Genomic DNA, 15,998 nt, shown 5'->3' with positions numbered 1-15,998 from the left:
CCTTTTTTTTATTCAATTATAGTTATATGGCAATGATGGGCAGCTTCCTCTGCATGCTCGCTCTCGCTCAAAAGGCGAAGTTTATTATCGTGAGTGGAGGGGAGGAGGGTGGAGGGGAGAGGAATAGGAAATCGAATTGCTCTGTGGTTTTCTTTCGACATTTCAACGAATGGCGTTTAATGGAATTTTTATGCGTTTGCCATTCCGCGAATTGTCAATAAGTGAGCGGCTGTCCTAACTGACTGATGGACTGATTGGCTGAATGACTCGTTCACTGACTTTTTGCATCGCGAGTTATGACAAAAAATTAGTTGAAGCACTTTTAGAGAGCCCTTTTTGCTATCAGTGCCTGAAGTGCAACTCAAGTGCATAGCTGATAGCATTCCATTCGTTGCAGTTAAAAGCTTAGCCGAGTCACAAGTAAAGAACTTAAAAACTTATTTCAATTTGTAAATAAACGTAAGGTAAACATTTTGATCGAATTAATTCAAAATAATTTTAAGCAACACGAAATATTAAGAATGGAGTTTTAGAAGTAATAAATAAATTAACTTTAAAGATTCCATCTTATTTGTATAACTGTAATGGAAGACTCGAATACAGTAAAGTTCTTTTTCATTAGAGTTTACAATTTAAACGTTATATTTTCTTTAAGCTATAGAGTTTCACCTTGCGCAAACATGAGATATAAAGGGAACTAGAAAGTAATATTAATGCTACAGTTATTTAATAAATATTTTTTATTAGTAATTAGTCTCATGCTTAAGATTGTTATTCTTAATTTGTTTACATCGACTACTTTCTTAAGTATATATCTTTCTATGCTATTCTACTTGTAATACAGATGCCAATTTATTCTCATTAAAATTTAAAATGTTTCTAAAAGAAAGAGATTTAAGATATAGGTTCTAGATATACATTTCATATTAGTAATTGTGATCAACCTTAAGATTATTATTCAATTTCTATAATATAATTTATGCCGAATACTTCAAAGCTCTGCCTTGGAGAATTGTTATGTATTTAAGATACATTATCTCCATTGTAATCGATTTCACCAGTTCATTCATTAAGCTTGCGAATATTCAATTAGAACCAAGTTGATTTTCTCTCTCTATTTCAATCTTTTTCTCTCTGTCGCTATGTCTCATCCTCTCGCTCTTTTTCTCGCCATGTCTGTGTGATTGATGCTACCTGTCTCTGTCTGTCTCGTTGTGCTATTGGCACTTGTGCACACACTTACCCTCTGACCGTTTCGACACAAAACTTCTGCGCATAATTCATGCAACAAACCCTCGACATGTGCCTTCATGTAATCCGATATGCGACACAAAACCCATTCCAATTTCTACCCCAGTATATGTGTGTGTATGTGTAGCACGTACAGCGTGCCACTAATAGAATAATTCGTTAATGTAACTAGAAGATACTTTGAGTGCGAGGACGAGTCGAATATAATCCGTTGTCGACGATTATCATTGGCTTTTTATCTAAAATTTAATTCGGCTTCTATTGAGAGTTGCGATTGCACTTTTGCCAGGCACTCAACTTGCCTCAAAAACAGAGCATCTGTTAGCTAGATGTATCTGGCAGATACTTTTGTAGAAGAAGCGTTTCATAGTTTCATACTCACATGGATGCGTGGCAGCAAATGGATAGTCCAGTGTGGGCAAACGGGGCGGATGCGGTCCGCAGGGATGCAGGGCGGGCGGGCACTGATAGCAAAACATTCCTCTGCCCGCAGCTGCAGGACCGAGCTGCAAAGAGAAGAGAACAAGTATAAAGAAAGATGCATAAGATACAGATACAAAGTTACAGATTGTCAATTGAGAAAACAGCGAAAATTGGTTAAAGATTGTCAGTAATTTTGATTAATTTACTTGCCAATCACGTACAACTATTTGAGGCTGGGGCGCACTTGTAATTTAAATGCAATTCAATTGATGATGATGATGATGATGATAATGACGAAGACGTCGACAGCGACAGCGATGCTGACTGCAATGCGGGCCGACTTTGCGTCGCCTTTAATGTTGTCATATGCACCTCAAACTCAATTCGATTCAATTAAAGACAATTACAGCCTTATGACAAATAATCTACAATCGATTTGTGTTTCATTTGTTGCCTCTCGCTCATCTCTCTCTCTCTCATTCTGTCTCTCTTTCGGTCGTTTCTCTTTTGCAGTTGCTTAGTGCAGTTTGCTGTCTGCATACAATTAAATTGTCCTCAAACGAATCAATTGATTTAAATTAATTGCATTTGCCGCAAAAGAGTCGCAACATTCACTCACTCAGTTTTTCTGTCCGTCTGTCAGTTTGTCAATCTGTCAGTTCAGTTAGCTTGCTTCATCAACTGAACATCAGTTATGAGTGCAATTGCCGCCCAGTTGGCGCCTTTGCATGTTTAGCTCTTAATTAGTCCATGAATAGTCCACATCTCTTGGAAAAACTTCAATCTACCAGTCAAAGTTCAAGGGGAAAATGTCGAGTGCTTACTTTCACCACAGTTCGTTTGGGAATGTTAGGAAAGTTTCTTTATATGATGTGAAAATGATACTTGTGAGAAAATCCTATTGCTCTTAAGATTGTTACAAGACAATTTATATGATTTTCTTTTTCTTCATAAAGAAAAGGTTTGACATAAATATAATAACAACAGATAAAAGTATTTTAGTGAATATCTTTTAGTAATTTGTATTTTTAAGAAGATGATTTATATAAAACATATACACACTATTACTAAGAGAAATTTTAGAAGCTCTAAGTTGATTAATGTGCTTATTATATCACAAAAGATTCTAAATGGTTAAAGAAGAATTAACTAAAAAAAATGTAAAAGATTTACTTAGCAAATACAATTTATATTTTTGAATTAAATTAAGAGAAACTCTTAACCAATTAATTGTGTGTTTCTAATAAAATATATTTGATCTAAAAACACACTCTTCTTAGTTTACAATCTATATATATACTATGATATATGTATATATATTTCCTATTAAAATGTTTTCATTACTTTGCTTTATTAAGCTTCGATTTGAAATCTGCTACATTTACTTAAAATCCCTTCAACTATAACTTCCATTAGCTGTTTAGCTTTCATCCACTCAATAAATATTATAGTTGTAGAGCCAACCTCGTAGTTTGTCCACAGCAACTTAATTCAAGAATATAAATTGTATTTGCTAAGTAAATCTTTTACATTTTTCTTAGTAAATTTTTCATTAACCATTTAGAATCTCAGCTTGCAATGTATACTACGATATACATATGTTTCCTATTAAAATCTTTTCATCACTCTGCTTCGATTTGAAGTCTGTTAACTTTACTTAAATAGATTACATTTCTGGCTAATCTTTTCCCATAATCCAGTTAACTTAATAAACCCGGACTTGAGCTCGTTTTGCATGTTCGAACGTTCTTGAAATCCTTCATTCCGCCATTTAACTCTAAACTCCCTTCAACTATAACTTCCATTAACTGTTTAGCTCTCATCCACTCAATAAATATTATAGATGCAGAGCAAATCTCGCAGTTTGTCCACAACCACTTAATTCATGAATATAAATTGTATTTTCTAAGTAAATCTTTTACATTTTTTTTTAGCAAATTCTTCTTAAACCATTTAGAATTTTAGCTTACAATTTATACTACGATAAACATATATGTTATTTCCTATTAAAATCTCTTCATCACTTTACTTTCTTAAGCTTCGATTTGAAATCTGTTAACTTTACTTAAATAGATTCAATTTCTTTCTATAATCCAGTTAACTTTATCATTTTGCATGTTCATGAAATCCATCATTCCACAATTCAACTCTAAACTCTCTTCAACTATAACTTCCATTAACTGTTTAGCTTTTATCCACTCAATAAATATTATATTATATGTTAGATGCAGAGCAAATCTCGCAGTTTGTCCACAACAACTTGCGCACAATAAACTATTTAAAATGCTATTCCAAATAGCGTGCCATTAAAATTTCAAAAATCAATTTCAGAAATAGCATTTTGATTTGATTTACATTTAACACCCCGGGGTCAGTCAACACGATGCGACTGCGAATACGTTGTGAATGTGTGCGAATACTCACACAGACATATGATACATATTATGGGCAGAAAACAAGCTACTCTCCGGGTAATATGCATGGCTGGGCCCCTTTGGGCCACACCATTAAGCCGTAGTTGGAACGGAAACAGTGCCCGCAAAATGTGCATGGACCGATGTGCCGGGCCGAGCCGGTCTATTTAATACGCCCAAATAATTCAGCATAAATTATTCAATGGAAATTAATTCACTAACAACAGTTACAGGGTAACGTTAGCATGGCACCTACCAGCTTCCCAACTCTCGGGTGCCACTAAAACTTTGCACAGTGAGGAGAATCGTTGTCGTTGTTACTGTTGTTGGTGGCAGGTTGAGGAGGCAGTGGCCGCATGTGCAACATTAGACACGAAATGGCAATTTTCCATTTGGCAAATGAGTTTTGCGGCCGACGGACTCCAAATACAACAATTATGCAAAATTACAAATTCTCACAATTCTAATGGAATGCTCTGGTCAGGAGCGTAGAGAGGGGGCAGGATAGAGGGGAGGGAGCTGCAGGTGATGCTTTTGGCTCGGCTGTTGATGCTGACTAAATGGAAATTTATTGGCGCCACGCTGTACGCAGCTCAGGGACGCAGCTGGCAACAGTTGTAGAGAGGGGAGGAGGAGGGAGGAAAGCGAGGTCGAGGATAACCGCGCCGCATTCGCAAACGCGCGTCCTCCTGATGCCGTTAAATTATTTTGCGTGTGTAAATTTGGCGGAAATAGTCTGTAACATGATATGCTAACACTTGTGGTCCACAGCGGGTAGAGAGCGAAAGAGACAGACAGAGAGAGGGAGACAGAGAGAGAGCGAGAGAACGAACGTGTGCAGGCCATAAATAAAATTCATAAAGTTTTTTAACAAATTTACTCAAATAAATTAAAATGGCGCAAGGAAGCGGCAACAAATTTGTTGATGTTGTTGTATTCATGAGTTTTGAATGGATTCGTTGCGTTGCGTTGCGTTTGCGTCTCCCTGGATGGCTGCGTTGCAAATACTATATATATGTATATATAGTGTGTGTGGCATGCCATCAGCTGTAATGTGTCATGCAGAAGTATGCACACAATTAATTTTAATTGCAATTGAAATTGAAATATAACTAGAAATGCGAGCACAGGAAATTGCGAGCACACAACACAACACTCCGTCCACTCGAAAATATGAAAGCAAACATTCTGTAATTCTATTCCCAAATGTTTTTCCATATCATAAATTGATGAGAAATGCATCTACTATCTAGTTTTGTCCTCGCCATTGCATTTGTTTGGTTATTAAGCACTCAGTTCTATGCTGCAAATTGATTTAACTTTTTCCAGAGTTGTATCAAATTGAATGCCAAATTAGAGACGAGCTATAAGATGACTTTTTGTCGTTTGATAAAGCTTACAGTTGTAAATAAAATAATACATAATAATAGCAAAAATGAGTCAATTTATAATTACTTTAAACTAAAAGAATTAATATCCTATCAATTTCGTTGTATTATTTTTCATTTCAATGGAATATCTGTAATTCATTATAGCATATTTAAACATGATATTAATGTTTATTTTTAGTTTAATAAGGAATACTAATATTTCATTTAAACTTTTAACTAAATATTCTTAGCTTAAAAGAAACTTTATCTAAACACTGATGTAGTTCTTCTATTTTGTATTGACGTTTGGTTTTATTTTCATTTATAATCCCTGTGTTGTAAAATTACTTATTAAGTTGTTCCTCATTTAATAATTATTAAAAATATATTTAACTCTGATCATTACATATTTAACTATGCTTAAGGATTTTTAACCAATTTTGTAAAAGTCAGCTTAAACAAAAACATTAAACAAGTTCTTTCGAAAATTCAAGAATTTCATTATGATAAAAATGAAAATCTTAAATTGTAAATGGATTCTACAAAGAAAGTTTAGTTCTTATATTTATATTTGTTGAGATATTTAATCAGTAAAAGAAAGCTAATACCATAACAACCCAAAACTGAATACACATTAAAAATCCAACCTCAAGCTCAAGCTCCCTAAGAGATTGATTCTCTTTAAAGAAATTAACCTTGTGGACTGACAAAAAGTGTTGCCTGCTTCTAGGCTGGGCAAGTAATTAACACACTTTGGGGGCCACTTTGTGAGCGGCAAACACACGCAGTTGCAGTTGCAGATGCGGTTGCAACAACACTTGCCACAGTCGCTGACTGCAAATTCAATTATCCAATTGCACGCAATGCACTTGTGAGCGGCTTTTGGGCCTAGGCGTAGACAATGCAACACGCTGCTGTCGCTGTCGCTGACACAGAGGCAGACGCAGACACACAACCCCCGTGCAACACGCGAAACTCAATTAGCAGCGCACTAAACAGCGCAACGATTTCGATGAGTTGTCCGAAGAGGAGGAGGAAGAAGGAGGAGGAGACAAGGAGAAGCTGCCACAGCTGGAGGTGCAGCAGGCGCTGACAAAACTGGGCAAATCTGTGTGCTAAGCTCGGACTCGGAGCTGCCTTTGTTGTCACACACACACACGTAGTCTGAGTGTGTGTGTATGCGCCGTGTGGCAAGTTGAGCAGCCGTCGCTAGTTTCTGCCACGAGCCGTCGCCAAAACGGGAAATTCAATCAGAGCTGTAGGATTAGCCAGCGGCTGCCACAGTCTACCCCAATTGCATTAGGCAGCAACACAGCAACACAGCAAACGGCAACTGCATTCGAGTCGCCTCCATTGTCTGCTTTCTCTTTGCCACATTCACATCCACATCCGTGTTTGTGTTGTGTGCACTCCACGCAGCGTTAATGGAATTAAAAATTTAGTAACATTTTTGTGTGCTTTTTTTCACAAATATTTTTTATGCTTGTTTGTTGCGTGCGCTTTTCAAGCCAATGCATTTGGAGTTGCTTCCCCCTTTTATATTGTATATATAGTACATACATATATATATATCTCTATCTCTCTCTTGCTCCCCTTGTTGCTGGGTGTCGCTGCTGCTGATTGACTTGTGTTTCATTTTAATTTGGTTAATTCAAATTAATCAAGCGAAGTCGACAACTTTTTATCGCTCGGCGAGTGCATTTGTTTTCATATCGGGGCCATCATTTTAAAAAGGGTGTATTCAGAGTGGGGAAAATATTAAATACGTTTCAAATATTCAAATATAAGAAGGTAGATTAAAGATTGAAAATAACATAAACGATTTATTACTTGACATAGTTCAAATTATTGTTATATAATCCATAATTTCATATTCAGAGTGGGAAAAATATTAAATATGTTTGAAACTCATCAAGAAAATGAAAGAGGAATTAAAAATTCATAAAAAGGATTCAAATATATGAAGGTATGATGAAATATTGAAAATAACATAAACGATTTATTACTTGACAAAGTTCCAATTAATGTTATATCAATAAAATAATACTTGATTCCACAAAATGGTAACAATATAATTTCTATCAACTACTTTTTATAAAAAAAGTAAGTCAAAAAAAGTATAGGCTCCAATAAATGCAGAATAATACATATAACATATAATAAGTCAAATATATTAATATCGAATAAAAATATAAATTTCGTAAGGTTTCATTAATTTATTTCACAAAAGTAATTTTGTTATTCTAAGGTCAAAAGATTTATTTCATGTTTGACACTTCTGACTTTAAGGTGATGTAAAATTCGTAAAAATATGTTAATCGATTTAATATATTTTTTCCAATAATCTTTAATTATTTCTACTATATATGAAAAGAACAAATTTTGAAAAAGGAAGTTGTTTATAATTTAAATAATTTTTTATTTAAAAAAGGTCAAATATCGCCTTTTTCACGTTTGGGCTTTTTAATTATTTGCCCGCTTTAATTAGAGACGTGGTGACGGTATTCTAAAGTCGTGCCTTGACTACACGTACTGAACAAAGTGCATTGGCATTATTGGTCGACATGAATATGCATGCACACTCTTTTGTCTGTTCTGTCTGCTCCAGCACAGCCCCAGTTTCAATTCCAGCTGCTACTCTGGACAACTGGACGACTGAATGACTGGACAACTGTACAGTTGGACAGCCACTGGACGGAGCAACTGTCGCAGACGCATTTCCACTTTGTTGTTTGCTCAATTAATGCAATTGCTGGCCTTGTTGTTGTTGCTGTTGTTGTTGTTATTTTTGTGACATTATTAATTTATATTTATATTACTTTTACTGCTGTTGCTGTTGCAGTTGTAGTTGCAGTTGCATAATGCGCATCAGACGTCGCTGCTGCAAATTGCATTACATTTTGATGCGTTTTAATTAATTTTGAGTTAATTTTTATTATTTTCTCAATGTTTTTTATTTGCTGTTTGGTTTTGTTATGCATTTTTATGGCAGTTGAATTTTGTTTGAAAAGTTATTCAGAGTGAAACGTTGACAATGATGCTGAATCATCTGTTTTGGAAGTTCATCAATTTACGTAAATTGTTAAAGATGCGGAATAATGAAATTGAAAGTGACTATATTGATAAATTACTATTTTTTGGATTTTGATGTATCTAAAAACATTACCAAAATAGTATTTTTACGCAATTTTAGTATTATTTTAATTTTATTCTATGCAATTTTTATTTATCTTTGTAATTTTGTTGAGTACTAAAATCTTTTTCTTACGTTTTTTAACAATTTTACACTCAACTGTATTCTACGGCTTTTTGTATACATTTTAATGTACCTAATTATATTTGACAATTTTGTTGTTGTACTACATTAGTTTGATTTTATATTTTTCTGAAATTTTCTTCATGTATAATCCTTTAAACTTCAATTTTATTATATTGAATGTATCTAAAAATACCATTTAAATATTCCCTGCGTATAAACTTCTATTTTATTATACTCACTGTATCTAAAAATACCATATAAATAGTATTTTTAATTCATTACATTTTTTAGAACTTTATTATAAAATTTCCTAATCTTTTGTCCTTTCTAATTTAGCTTCTATGATATCCGTATTCTCTTCAATTTCATTATATCTTAATACTTACTTGGGACTAAAACCGACATTTTCATTTTTAGGAGCCCCGCTGAATATATGAAAAAAGTACTATATAAGTGGTATTTTTACTTTATTACATTTTTTATTATTCTATTACGAAATTTCCTAATCATTTGTCCTTTCTAATTTATCTTTTAAAATATTCTCATTTTCTTCCATCATTGTACACTTTTAAAAACTAAAGTTACTTGTTATATATAACACTCTTTGATCAAATTACTTCCCTCATATCTTGTCTTAATTTCACAGATCAGGATCAGCAGACTAATTTATGAATAAAAATCTTTCTTTCTGTCAGACAGTTTAAAGAGTATAAATTCGTAGACGCTTTCACATACGTAATAGCGACACTATCCGTAGTCCACAGTCGGACAACTAACCCAGATATCTGCCGCCCCCCCCCCCTCCACAATACCCTGTCTGGCAAATCTGGTGGCTCAACCACCAAGGTCATAGTCACAGCCATAACGTCACTCCACACACACACACACACACACACACACACACATACTCGTGATTCCTCTTCATGCCCTAATGGACTTATCGAGCCTACAAAATCTCAGCGAATCGCGACTAAACGAGCTTAAAACAACAACTGAGAATACAGAGAGAGAGAGAGAGAGAGAGAGAGAGAGATAGACGTGAAATTTCGCGAGCTGGCATAATTCACATAGCCAGACATGACAGAGAATCGCAATCGGAATCAGAATCAGAATCAGAAACAGAGAATTACAGAATGAGAGATTCGAGTTCGTTATAGTTGTTGTCGTTGTTGTCGTTGTTGCATCCACGTGCGAGTCAGCTGCAATCGCTGCCTCGTTTTGCCTCATCCCGCCTGCATTAGAGCCACTTAAACGCATTTGCGAAATTGCCTGCCACCCACACAACAACAACTGCAACAACAACAACAGACGAAGCTGCAACATGAGCAACAACAACTGCAGTTTTGTTTTTTCATTTGCTTTCAAGTTGTTGTTGCTGTGCCTAAAAGCGCGATAATTTTACGCCGCCAAGAGGTGTGCAACGAATGTATGTGTGTGTGTGTGTGTGTGTGTAGGAGGTGTGTGTTTGTGTGTGTGTGGGACTCGGCTCACTGTTGTTGATGAGGTTATCACTTTGCGAAAAGTAAAGTGCATCCGTTTTTAGAATTGTCCGTCCACATAATCAAACTAAACTGGCGCAACGTCCACGTCCTCCTCTCTCCTCTTTATCTCCCCGTCTCTCTCCATCCCTGTCTCTGGCGTTGATTGCAGTTTTTGGCTGTGTTTTGTTTTTGCTGCTGCGGTTGCATTAAGCGCATTTGATTGCGTCAATTGGCTCGCGCCTAGGCTCAAAACACAAAAATCCAAAAAACACAAAAAAAATATAGGAACTAAATGGCACGATTTAGGCGAGTTTCAAGCTCCAAAAAATACCCTTTAAGAATATTAATTTTTGAAACTAATTCTGTATAAAATAAGATATTATTGTCCTTAACATATTTTGTAAGTTTTGTGAAACTTTTTGGTTTGATTTCTGATAAGTTCAAATGTAAACTGAGGAATCTTTTATATAATTATAAAGTATTCTATAAAATTAAGTTCAGGAATATTAATTTTTGAAACTAATTCTGTATAAAATAAGATATTATTGTCCCGAACAAATTTTGTAAATTTTGTGAAACTTTTTGGTTTGATTTCTAACATATTGTAATGTAATCTGAGGAATGTTTCATATAATTATAAAATATTCTACAACATTAAATACTAAATTAAAAAGAAATAACAATATTATATTATAATGTTATATTAGGTGGGTAGGTAGGTATTTATTTAGGTATTTCTGATAATTTAATATTAATTAATTGGAAATAAAGAGGAAGAAAAAAGAATTTGATATTAGGAACTTTTATAAAATTGATGCATGTTAAGTAACTTTTCCTTTCCTTTCCTTTCCTTTCCTTTCCTTTCCTTTCCTTTCCTTTCCTTTCCTTTTCCTTTCCTTTCCTTTCCTTTCCTTTCCTTTCCTTTCCTTTCCTTTCCTTTCCTTTCCTTTCCTTTCCTTTCCTTTCCTTTCCTTTTCCTTTTCCTTTCCTTTCCTTTCCTTTCCTTTCCTTTTTCCTTTCCTTTCCTTTCCTTTCCTTTCCTTTCCTTTCCTTTCCTTTCCTTTCCTTTCCTTTCCTTTCCTTTCCTTTCCTTTCCTTTCCTTTCCTTTCCTTTCCTTTCCTTTCCTTTCCTTTCCTTTCCTTTCCTTTTCTTTTCTTTTCTTTTCTTTTCGTTTCTTTTCTGAATTTATACTCTTTAAGGATTACTTCTTTATAATAATGAAAGTAGAGATCGCTAGTTAAAGCTTTGACAATCGAAAATGTATTTATAAAGCAGACAAACTCTATTTGATTGCTGTTTAAATTACAGGGTACCTAAAATAATGCAGCCTTATCTAGGGAATCTCTGACTACGAAAATATCACTAAATTGAATTATGTGCGCAGCTCAGCAGCCAGCCAGTCATCTCCCATTCCACCCACCGCCCGCTGCAGTTGCTCCGACTGCGATCCGTGTCCAAGTGTCGCCAATTGTGCAACACGCAAGGCGAGAAGGGGCAACAACAAGCGGCAAGCGGCAGGCATCAGGCAGCAGGCAACGGGTGACATTTGACGAAAGCCAACCCTTCAATTTGAATACGTCTTCGGGGCGCCCGCATATAGGAGGTCTACACACACACACACACACACACACACACACATACACACACACACACACACTCTTGAATACATTTCCATATACATATGAGCTGGTAATATTTCACTCTGGACAATTGCGTGGTTCGTGTTTTGTTTTATTATAAATATTTTGATTGAATTTTCTGTTTAATTAAAGCAAATTGCTTTTTGTGTGCATTTGCCAACGGGTAACTGCATTCAGTTCAAGTTGTTCTTGTTGTTGTTCTTGTTGTTGTTGTTGTTGTTGTTGTTGTTGTTGTTATTATTGTTGCGCCTCGGGGGTTCTCTCGGCTTGTTTAACTGACAATTTGAGAGATTCTTGGGAAAAATTGTGGAACATAGAACATATTCCACACTCTCCCAAGAGAATCTCAATTTATCATACTTATCAATTTTATTATTAATCAAAATATATAAAAAAGAAAATAAATTTCGATTTTATCAAAATCTGTAATAAAATTGCACTTTCCGAAAAGATTCTCAATTTATTACGACTGTTAATTGTATTATTAATGATTTATTTACAGATTGATAAAGTTTTTTTCATCCTTTTGACTAATAAAACATTTTGAACTAAAAGTCCAAGATAATATAAATTTAGCATACCCATTATTATTTAGCATACCCATTCATTATTATTTTAATGAAATATATAAAACGTGAATTCTAATTTTTCATTTATATTTTATTTATTTATATTCTTTCATCAATATTTATGCCTACGAAACAATTTGATCAATTTTATTATTAATGAAATATGTAAAAAAGAAAATAAATTTCGATTTTATCAAAATCTCTAATAAAATTGCATTTTCCGAAAAGATTCTCAGTTTATTACGACTTTTAATTGTATTATTAATGATTTATTTACAGATTGATAAAGTTTTTCTCATCCTAAAACATTTTAAATCAAACGTTCAGGATGATCTAAATTTAGCTTACCCGAAATTATTATTATAATGAAATATATAAAACGTGAATTCTAATTTTTCAAAGTTTAATTCGTTTCTATATTTATGCCTGCGAAACAATTTGATCAAATATATTTTTATTTTATCACATTTCCCAATTGGTTGCTTTCCTTATCGCCACACACACACACCGATGATGGTTGATGGTTGATGGTTGACCAAGCGCAGCAATTGGCCCAGTTCATTCAAAAAATGTTTTCAATTTCGATAGTCAATTCAATCAAGCAATCAATAAACATGGCAACTAACCTCCAACTATGCCGAATAGCCATTTGTGCGATAATTCTATTTGCTAATTTAAATATGCCAAATTGTATTTTATTTTTATGCGCAGACCCTCACAGAGAGAGAGAGAGAGAGAGAGAAAGTTTTCACCTTGTTCATGCCCATTTTGTATTCCCGATTCGCAATTCCCGCAGTTCTCGCTCATTCCCTAATTGAGTTGAACGAAATGAAAACGAATCGAAACTTGGCGATGACAACAACAAAAATGAACTGGCAACCAACCATCGTCATCGTTGTGTGTTGACCCCTCAACTGGCACCCACCCAATTGAGGGGAACTCAAGCTCCACTCGACCAGGAGTTGGAGTCGGAGTCGGAGCTGAAGTCCACATGGCGTTTGCATGGCTGCCAATTAATTTGCGGTTGATCAATTCAATTTGTAGCTTTGCCTCTCTCTCTCTCCCTTTCTCGCTCGTTTTTTTTGCGATACCATCTTTACAGACTTGGCAGATAGAGGTAGCCTCCTCTGGTAGCCTCCTCTGGTACCACCCAGGCTTTAATTTGTTGGCGCGCTTCGGATTCGTTTGGCAAATTATTGGCCATTGATTTTGTGCTCCCCTCCAGCACGTGTCTGCGCTCCTCGAAATGCAAAAAAAAGAGGAGTTCATCCTCTCATGGGGTGCATTGGAGTTTGTGTATTTTGGAATGGGAAGAACCGCAGTGCTCGGCACTCTTTTTAATTACCATCAATTATTCAAACTGCATTTGGAGTGATCAACTTTGGGTCTGTCGTCAATTAAGCAGCGTGTTGAAAAAGAGTTTTCTTTTCAATCTCTCTCTCTCTCTCTCTCTCTCTCTCTCTTTCTCTTTATTGTTCTTCTTCATGCTCCACACAAAAATTTCTCATGCCACAAGCATAAAATCCTTTTTTTCTGCTCTGAAGTGTTCACGAATTTTGTGCGATTTCTGACAGGAAAGGCATCAACACAAACACTTTCGATGTGCCTCTTCCTCGAGTGGAGGCACTTAAAAAAACTCTCACACACACACACACACACACACATACTTGAAGACACTTGTACAAGATTTTTATCAAATTTCAACTCATTAAGAAATTTTTTAATGCAAATTAAAAACGTCTAAATAAATTACGCGCAAAATGTTTGTGCCTTGAAATTGAATTGAATTGAAGCGAATTGAAATGAATTGAATTGCATTTGAAGTTGGCAAACTTTACTTATAGAGATGCTTAGAGTGAAGAAGAGAGATGAGATGAGAACTAATGAGAATTTTGATCAGAGCTTGATTTTGCAGCTGCTTAGCCAAAGAGTTATGTAGAAACTTTATAGCCATAACGTGATATTTATTATATTGGTTTAGAAATTCATTATTATATTGTATTATTTCAATATAAAAATTTAGTACCTTTTTTTTATAAAGAATTTATATTTAAAATACAATTATAATGACCTTAATGATGTATCTGAAACTTATTTTATTTCATTTCTTGTTGATGAAATTAGACCAAATATAGTTTGTTGATGAAATAAGACCAAATATAGTTTAAGTGAAAGAAAAACTCTCTATGTTGATTTTATATTCTTACTAATTATGAAATTATATTGAAGATACAATTATAATAAGCTAAATTATGTATCTGCAATTTATTGAATTCTTGTTGCTGAAATAAGACCAAATATACGTAGTTGAAGTGAAAAGAAACCTTTTATGTTAATTTTATATTCTTACTAATTATGAAATTCCCTTATATGTTAGTTCTTTTTTGTGTAATCTAATATATTGATAAATATTTATATTTTCATTGATACTTCTGTTAGTAATTTCCTCAATAGTATTATCTTCAGATTTCAAGGCACGTGCGTTGCATGAACTTAACATTAAGAATATCAATATGGTTATCTTTTATTGATATCGTTTCGCATCTTCCGTCCGTCCACTCTCTTAACTACCTTACTATAGCTGACACTCAAATTGAATTTCTCTTTTCTAGCGTTTGTATCTAATAGGTTAAACTTACCTTATTACCGTCCGTGAAAATTTTGGCAGTAATTCTTCAAGCGTGGCGAAGAAAGAAAATCCTTGCGTGTAGTTCTTGAGAGGCTGCCTCAAAAGCAAGAACAACAACAACAACTGCAGCAACAAAGAGAAACTTTTCGGCAAAAGTCTAAAGAGCGTTTCAAAGCACTTGACAGACAGCGGGTAAGTCAAAAGTTCGAAGAAAGAGTGCGTGCAATGGAAGTTTTGTGTTGCGTTTATCTCTCTCTCTGTCTTGATGTTTCTAACTGTTATTGTGCCAGGTGTGAACTAGGCAAAACTTTTGAGTCACACTCAATCAAAGCTCTAATTTAGCGCAAAAAGTTTCAAGTTTAACACACACTCGAACTCACACACGTGACTGGATTGCCGTTGTAATGTGTTTTTTTTTTTTTGCTGTTATATTGATGCAAATTTATTTGTCTTTCACTCACACTCTCACAACTCCCAGCGACAGCAACGACAACAACGAAGGCGAAGACGAAGACGATGACGAAAGAGGACACACCGAAAATGCTCAATTGCAACTTTGCTGCTTATCGACACGTAGATTTTGCATGAATTGTTCTACACTGTTATACGCTGATACTCTCTATATAACACTCAGAATGTGATGTGAACCGAACGCGTGCAATGGTCGATTGCGAATGATCTAACTGCCGACGCAGAGGCTGCGACGTTGTTTCTGTTACTATCGCTGCGTTTGCTGCGCTAACGTTGACGTCGCTGTTGTCGTCGCCGTCTAAAGATGGCCGCAAAACAGGGGTTGGGTTCGGCTTCTCGGTTTGTCGGCATCTCGGCTTTCGGGCTTCGTTTGCTGCTCGCGTGCCTTCGCTTCGTTTGCGCTGCTTTGCTATGGGGTCCCCTAAGCGCCGCCTTGCTGTGCATTTATGCATTTCCCGTTATTATGCGCGCATGCGCTGCGCTGTCAGCC

At 35.1% G+C, this 15,998-nt stretch overlaps 1 protein-coding gene across 2 annotated transcripts in view; it reads right to left on the bottom strand.

Annotated features, from left to right (window-relative positions):
* The window catches only part of LOC132784932 (optomotor-blind protein), a 39,592-nt gene extending 23,862 nt beyond the window's left edge, over window positions 1-15,730 (bottom strand). The window contains exons 1-2 of one of the 2 annotated variants that reach the window (XM_060790847.1): window positions 15,048-15,730; window positions 1,634-1,757 (exon numbers count right to left, since the gene is read on the bottom strand). In XM_060790847.1, the coding sequence (XP_060646830.1) occupies window positions 1,634-1,730 (97 nt within the window). In that variant the 5' untranslated portion in view covers window positions 1,731-1,757; window positions 15,048-15,730. The remainder of the gene's footprint in view (window positions 1-1,633; window positions 1,758-15,047) is intronic. The other variant, XM_060790856.1, reaches the window with a different exon arrangement.
* Between the last annotated feature and the right edge of the window lie 268 nt (window positions 15,731-15,998).

This window comes from Drosophila nasuta, chromosome 2L, assembly GCF_023558535.2.
Source record: "Drosophila nasuta strain 15112-1781.00 chromosome 2L, ASM2355853v1, whole genome shotgun sequence".
Lineage (NCBI taxonomy): Eukaryota > Metazoa > Arthropoda > Insecta > Diptera > Drosophilidae > Drosophila > Drosophila nasuta.
The sequence above is the reverse complement of the archived record's forward strand: the minus strand, read 5'-3'. Positions and strand labels throughout refer to the sequence as shown.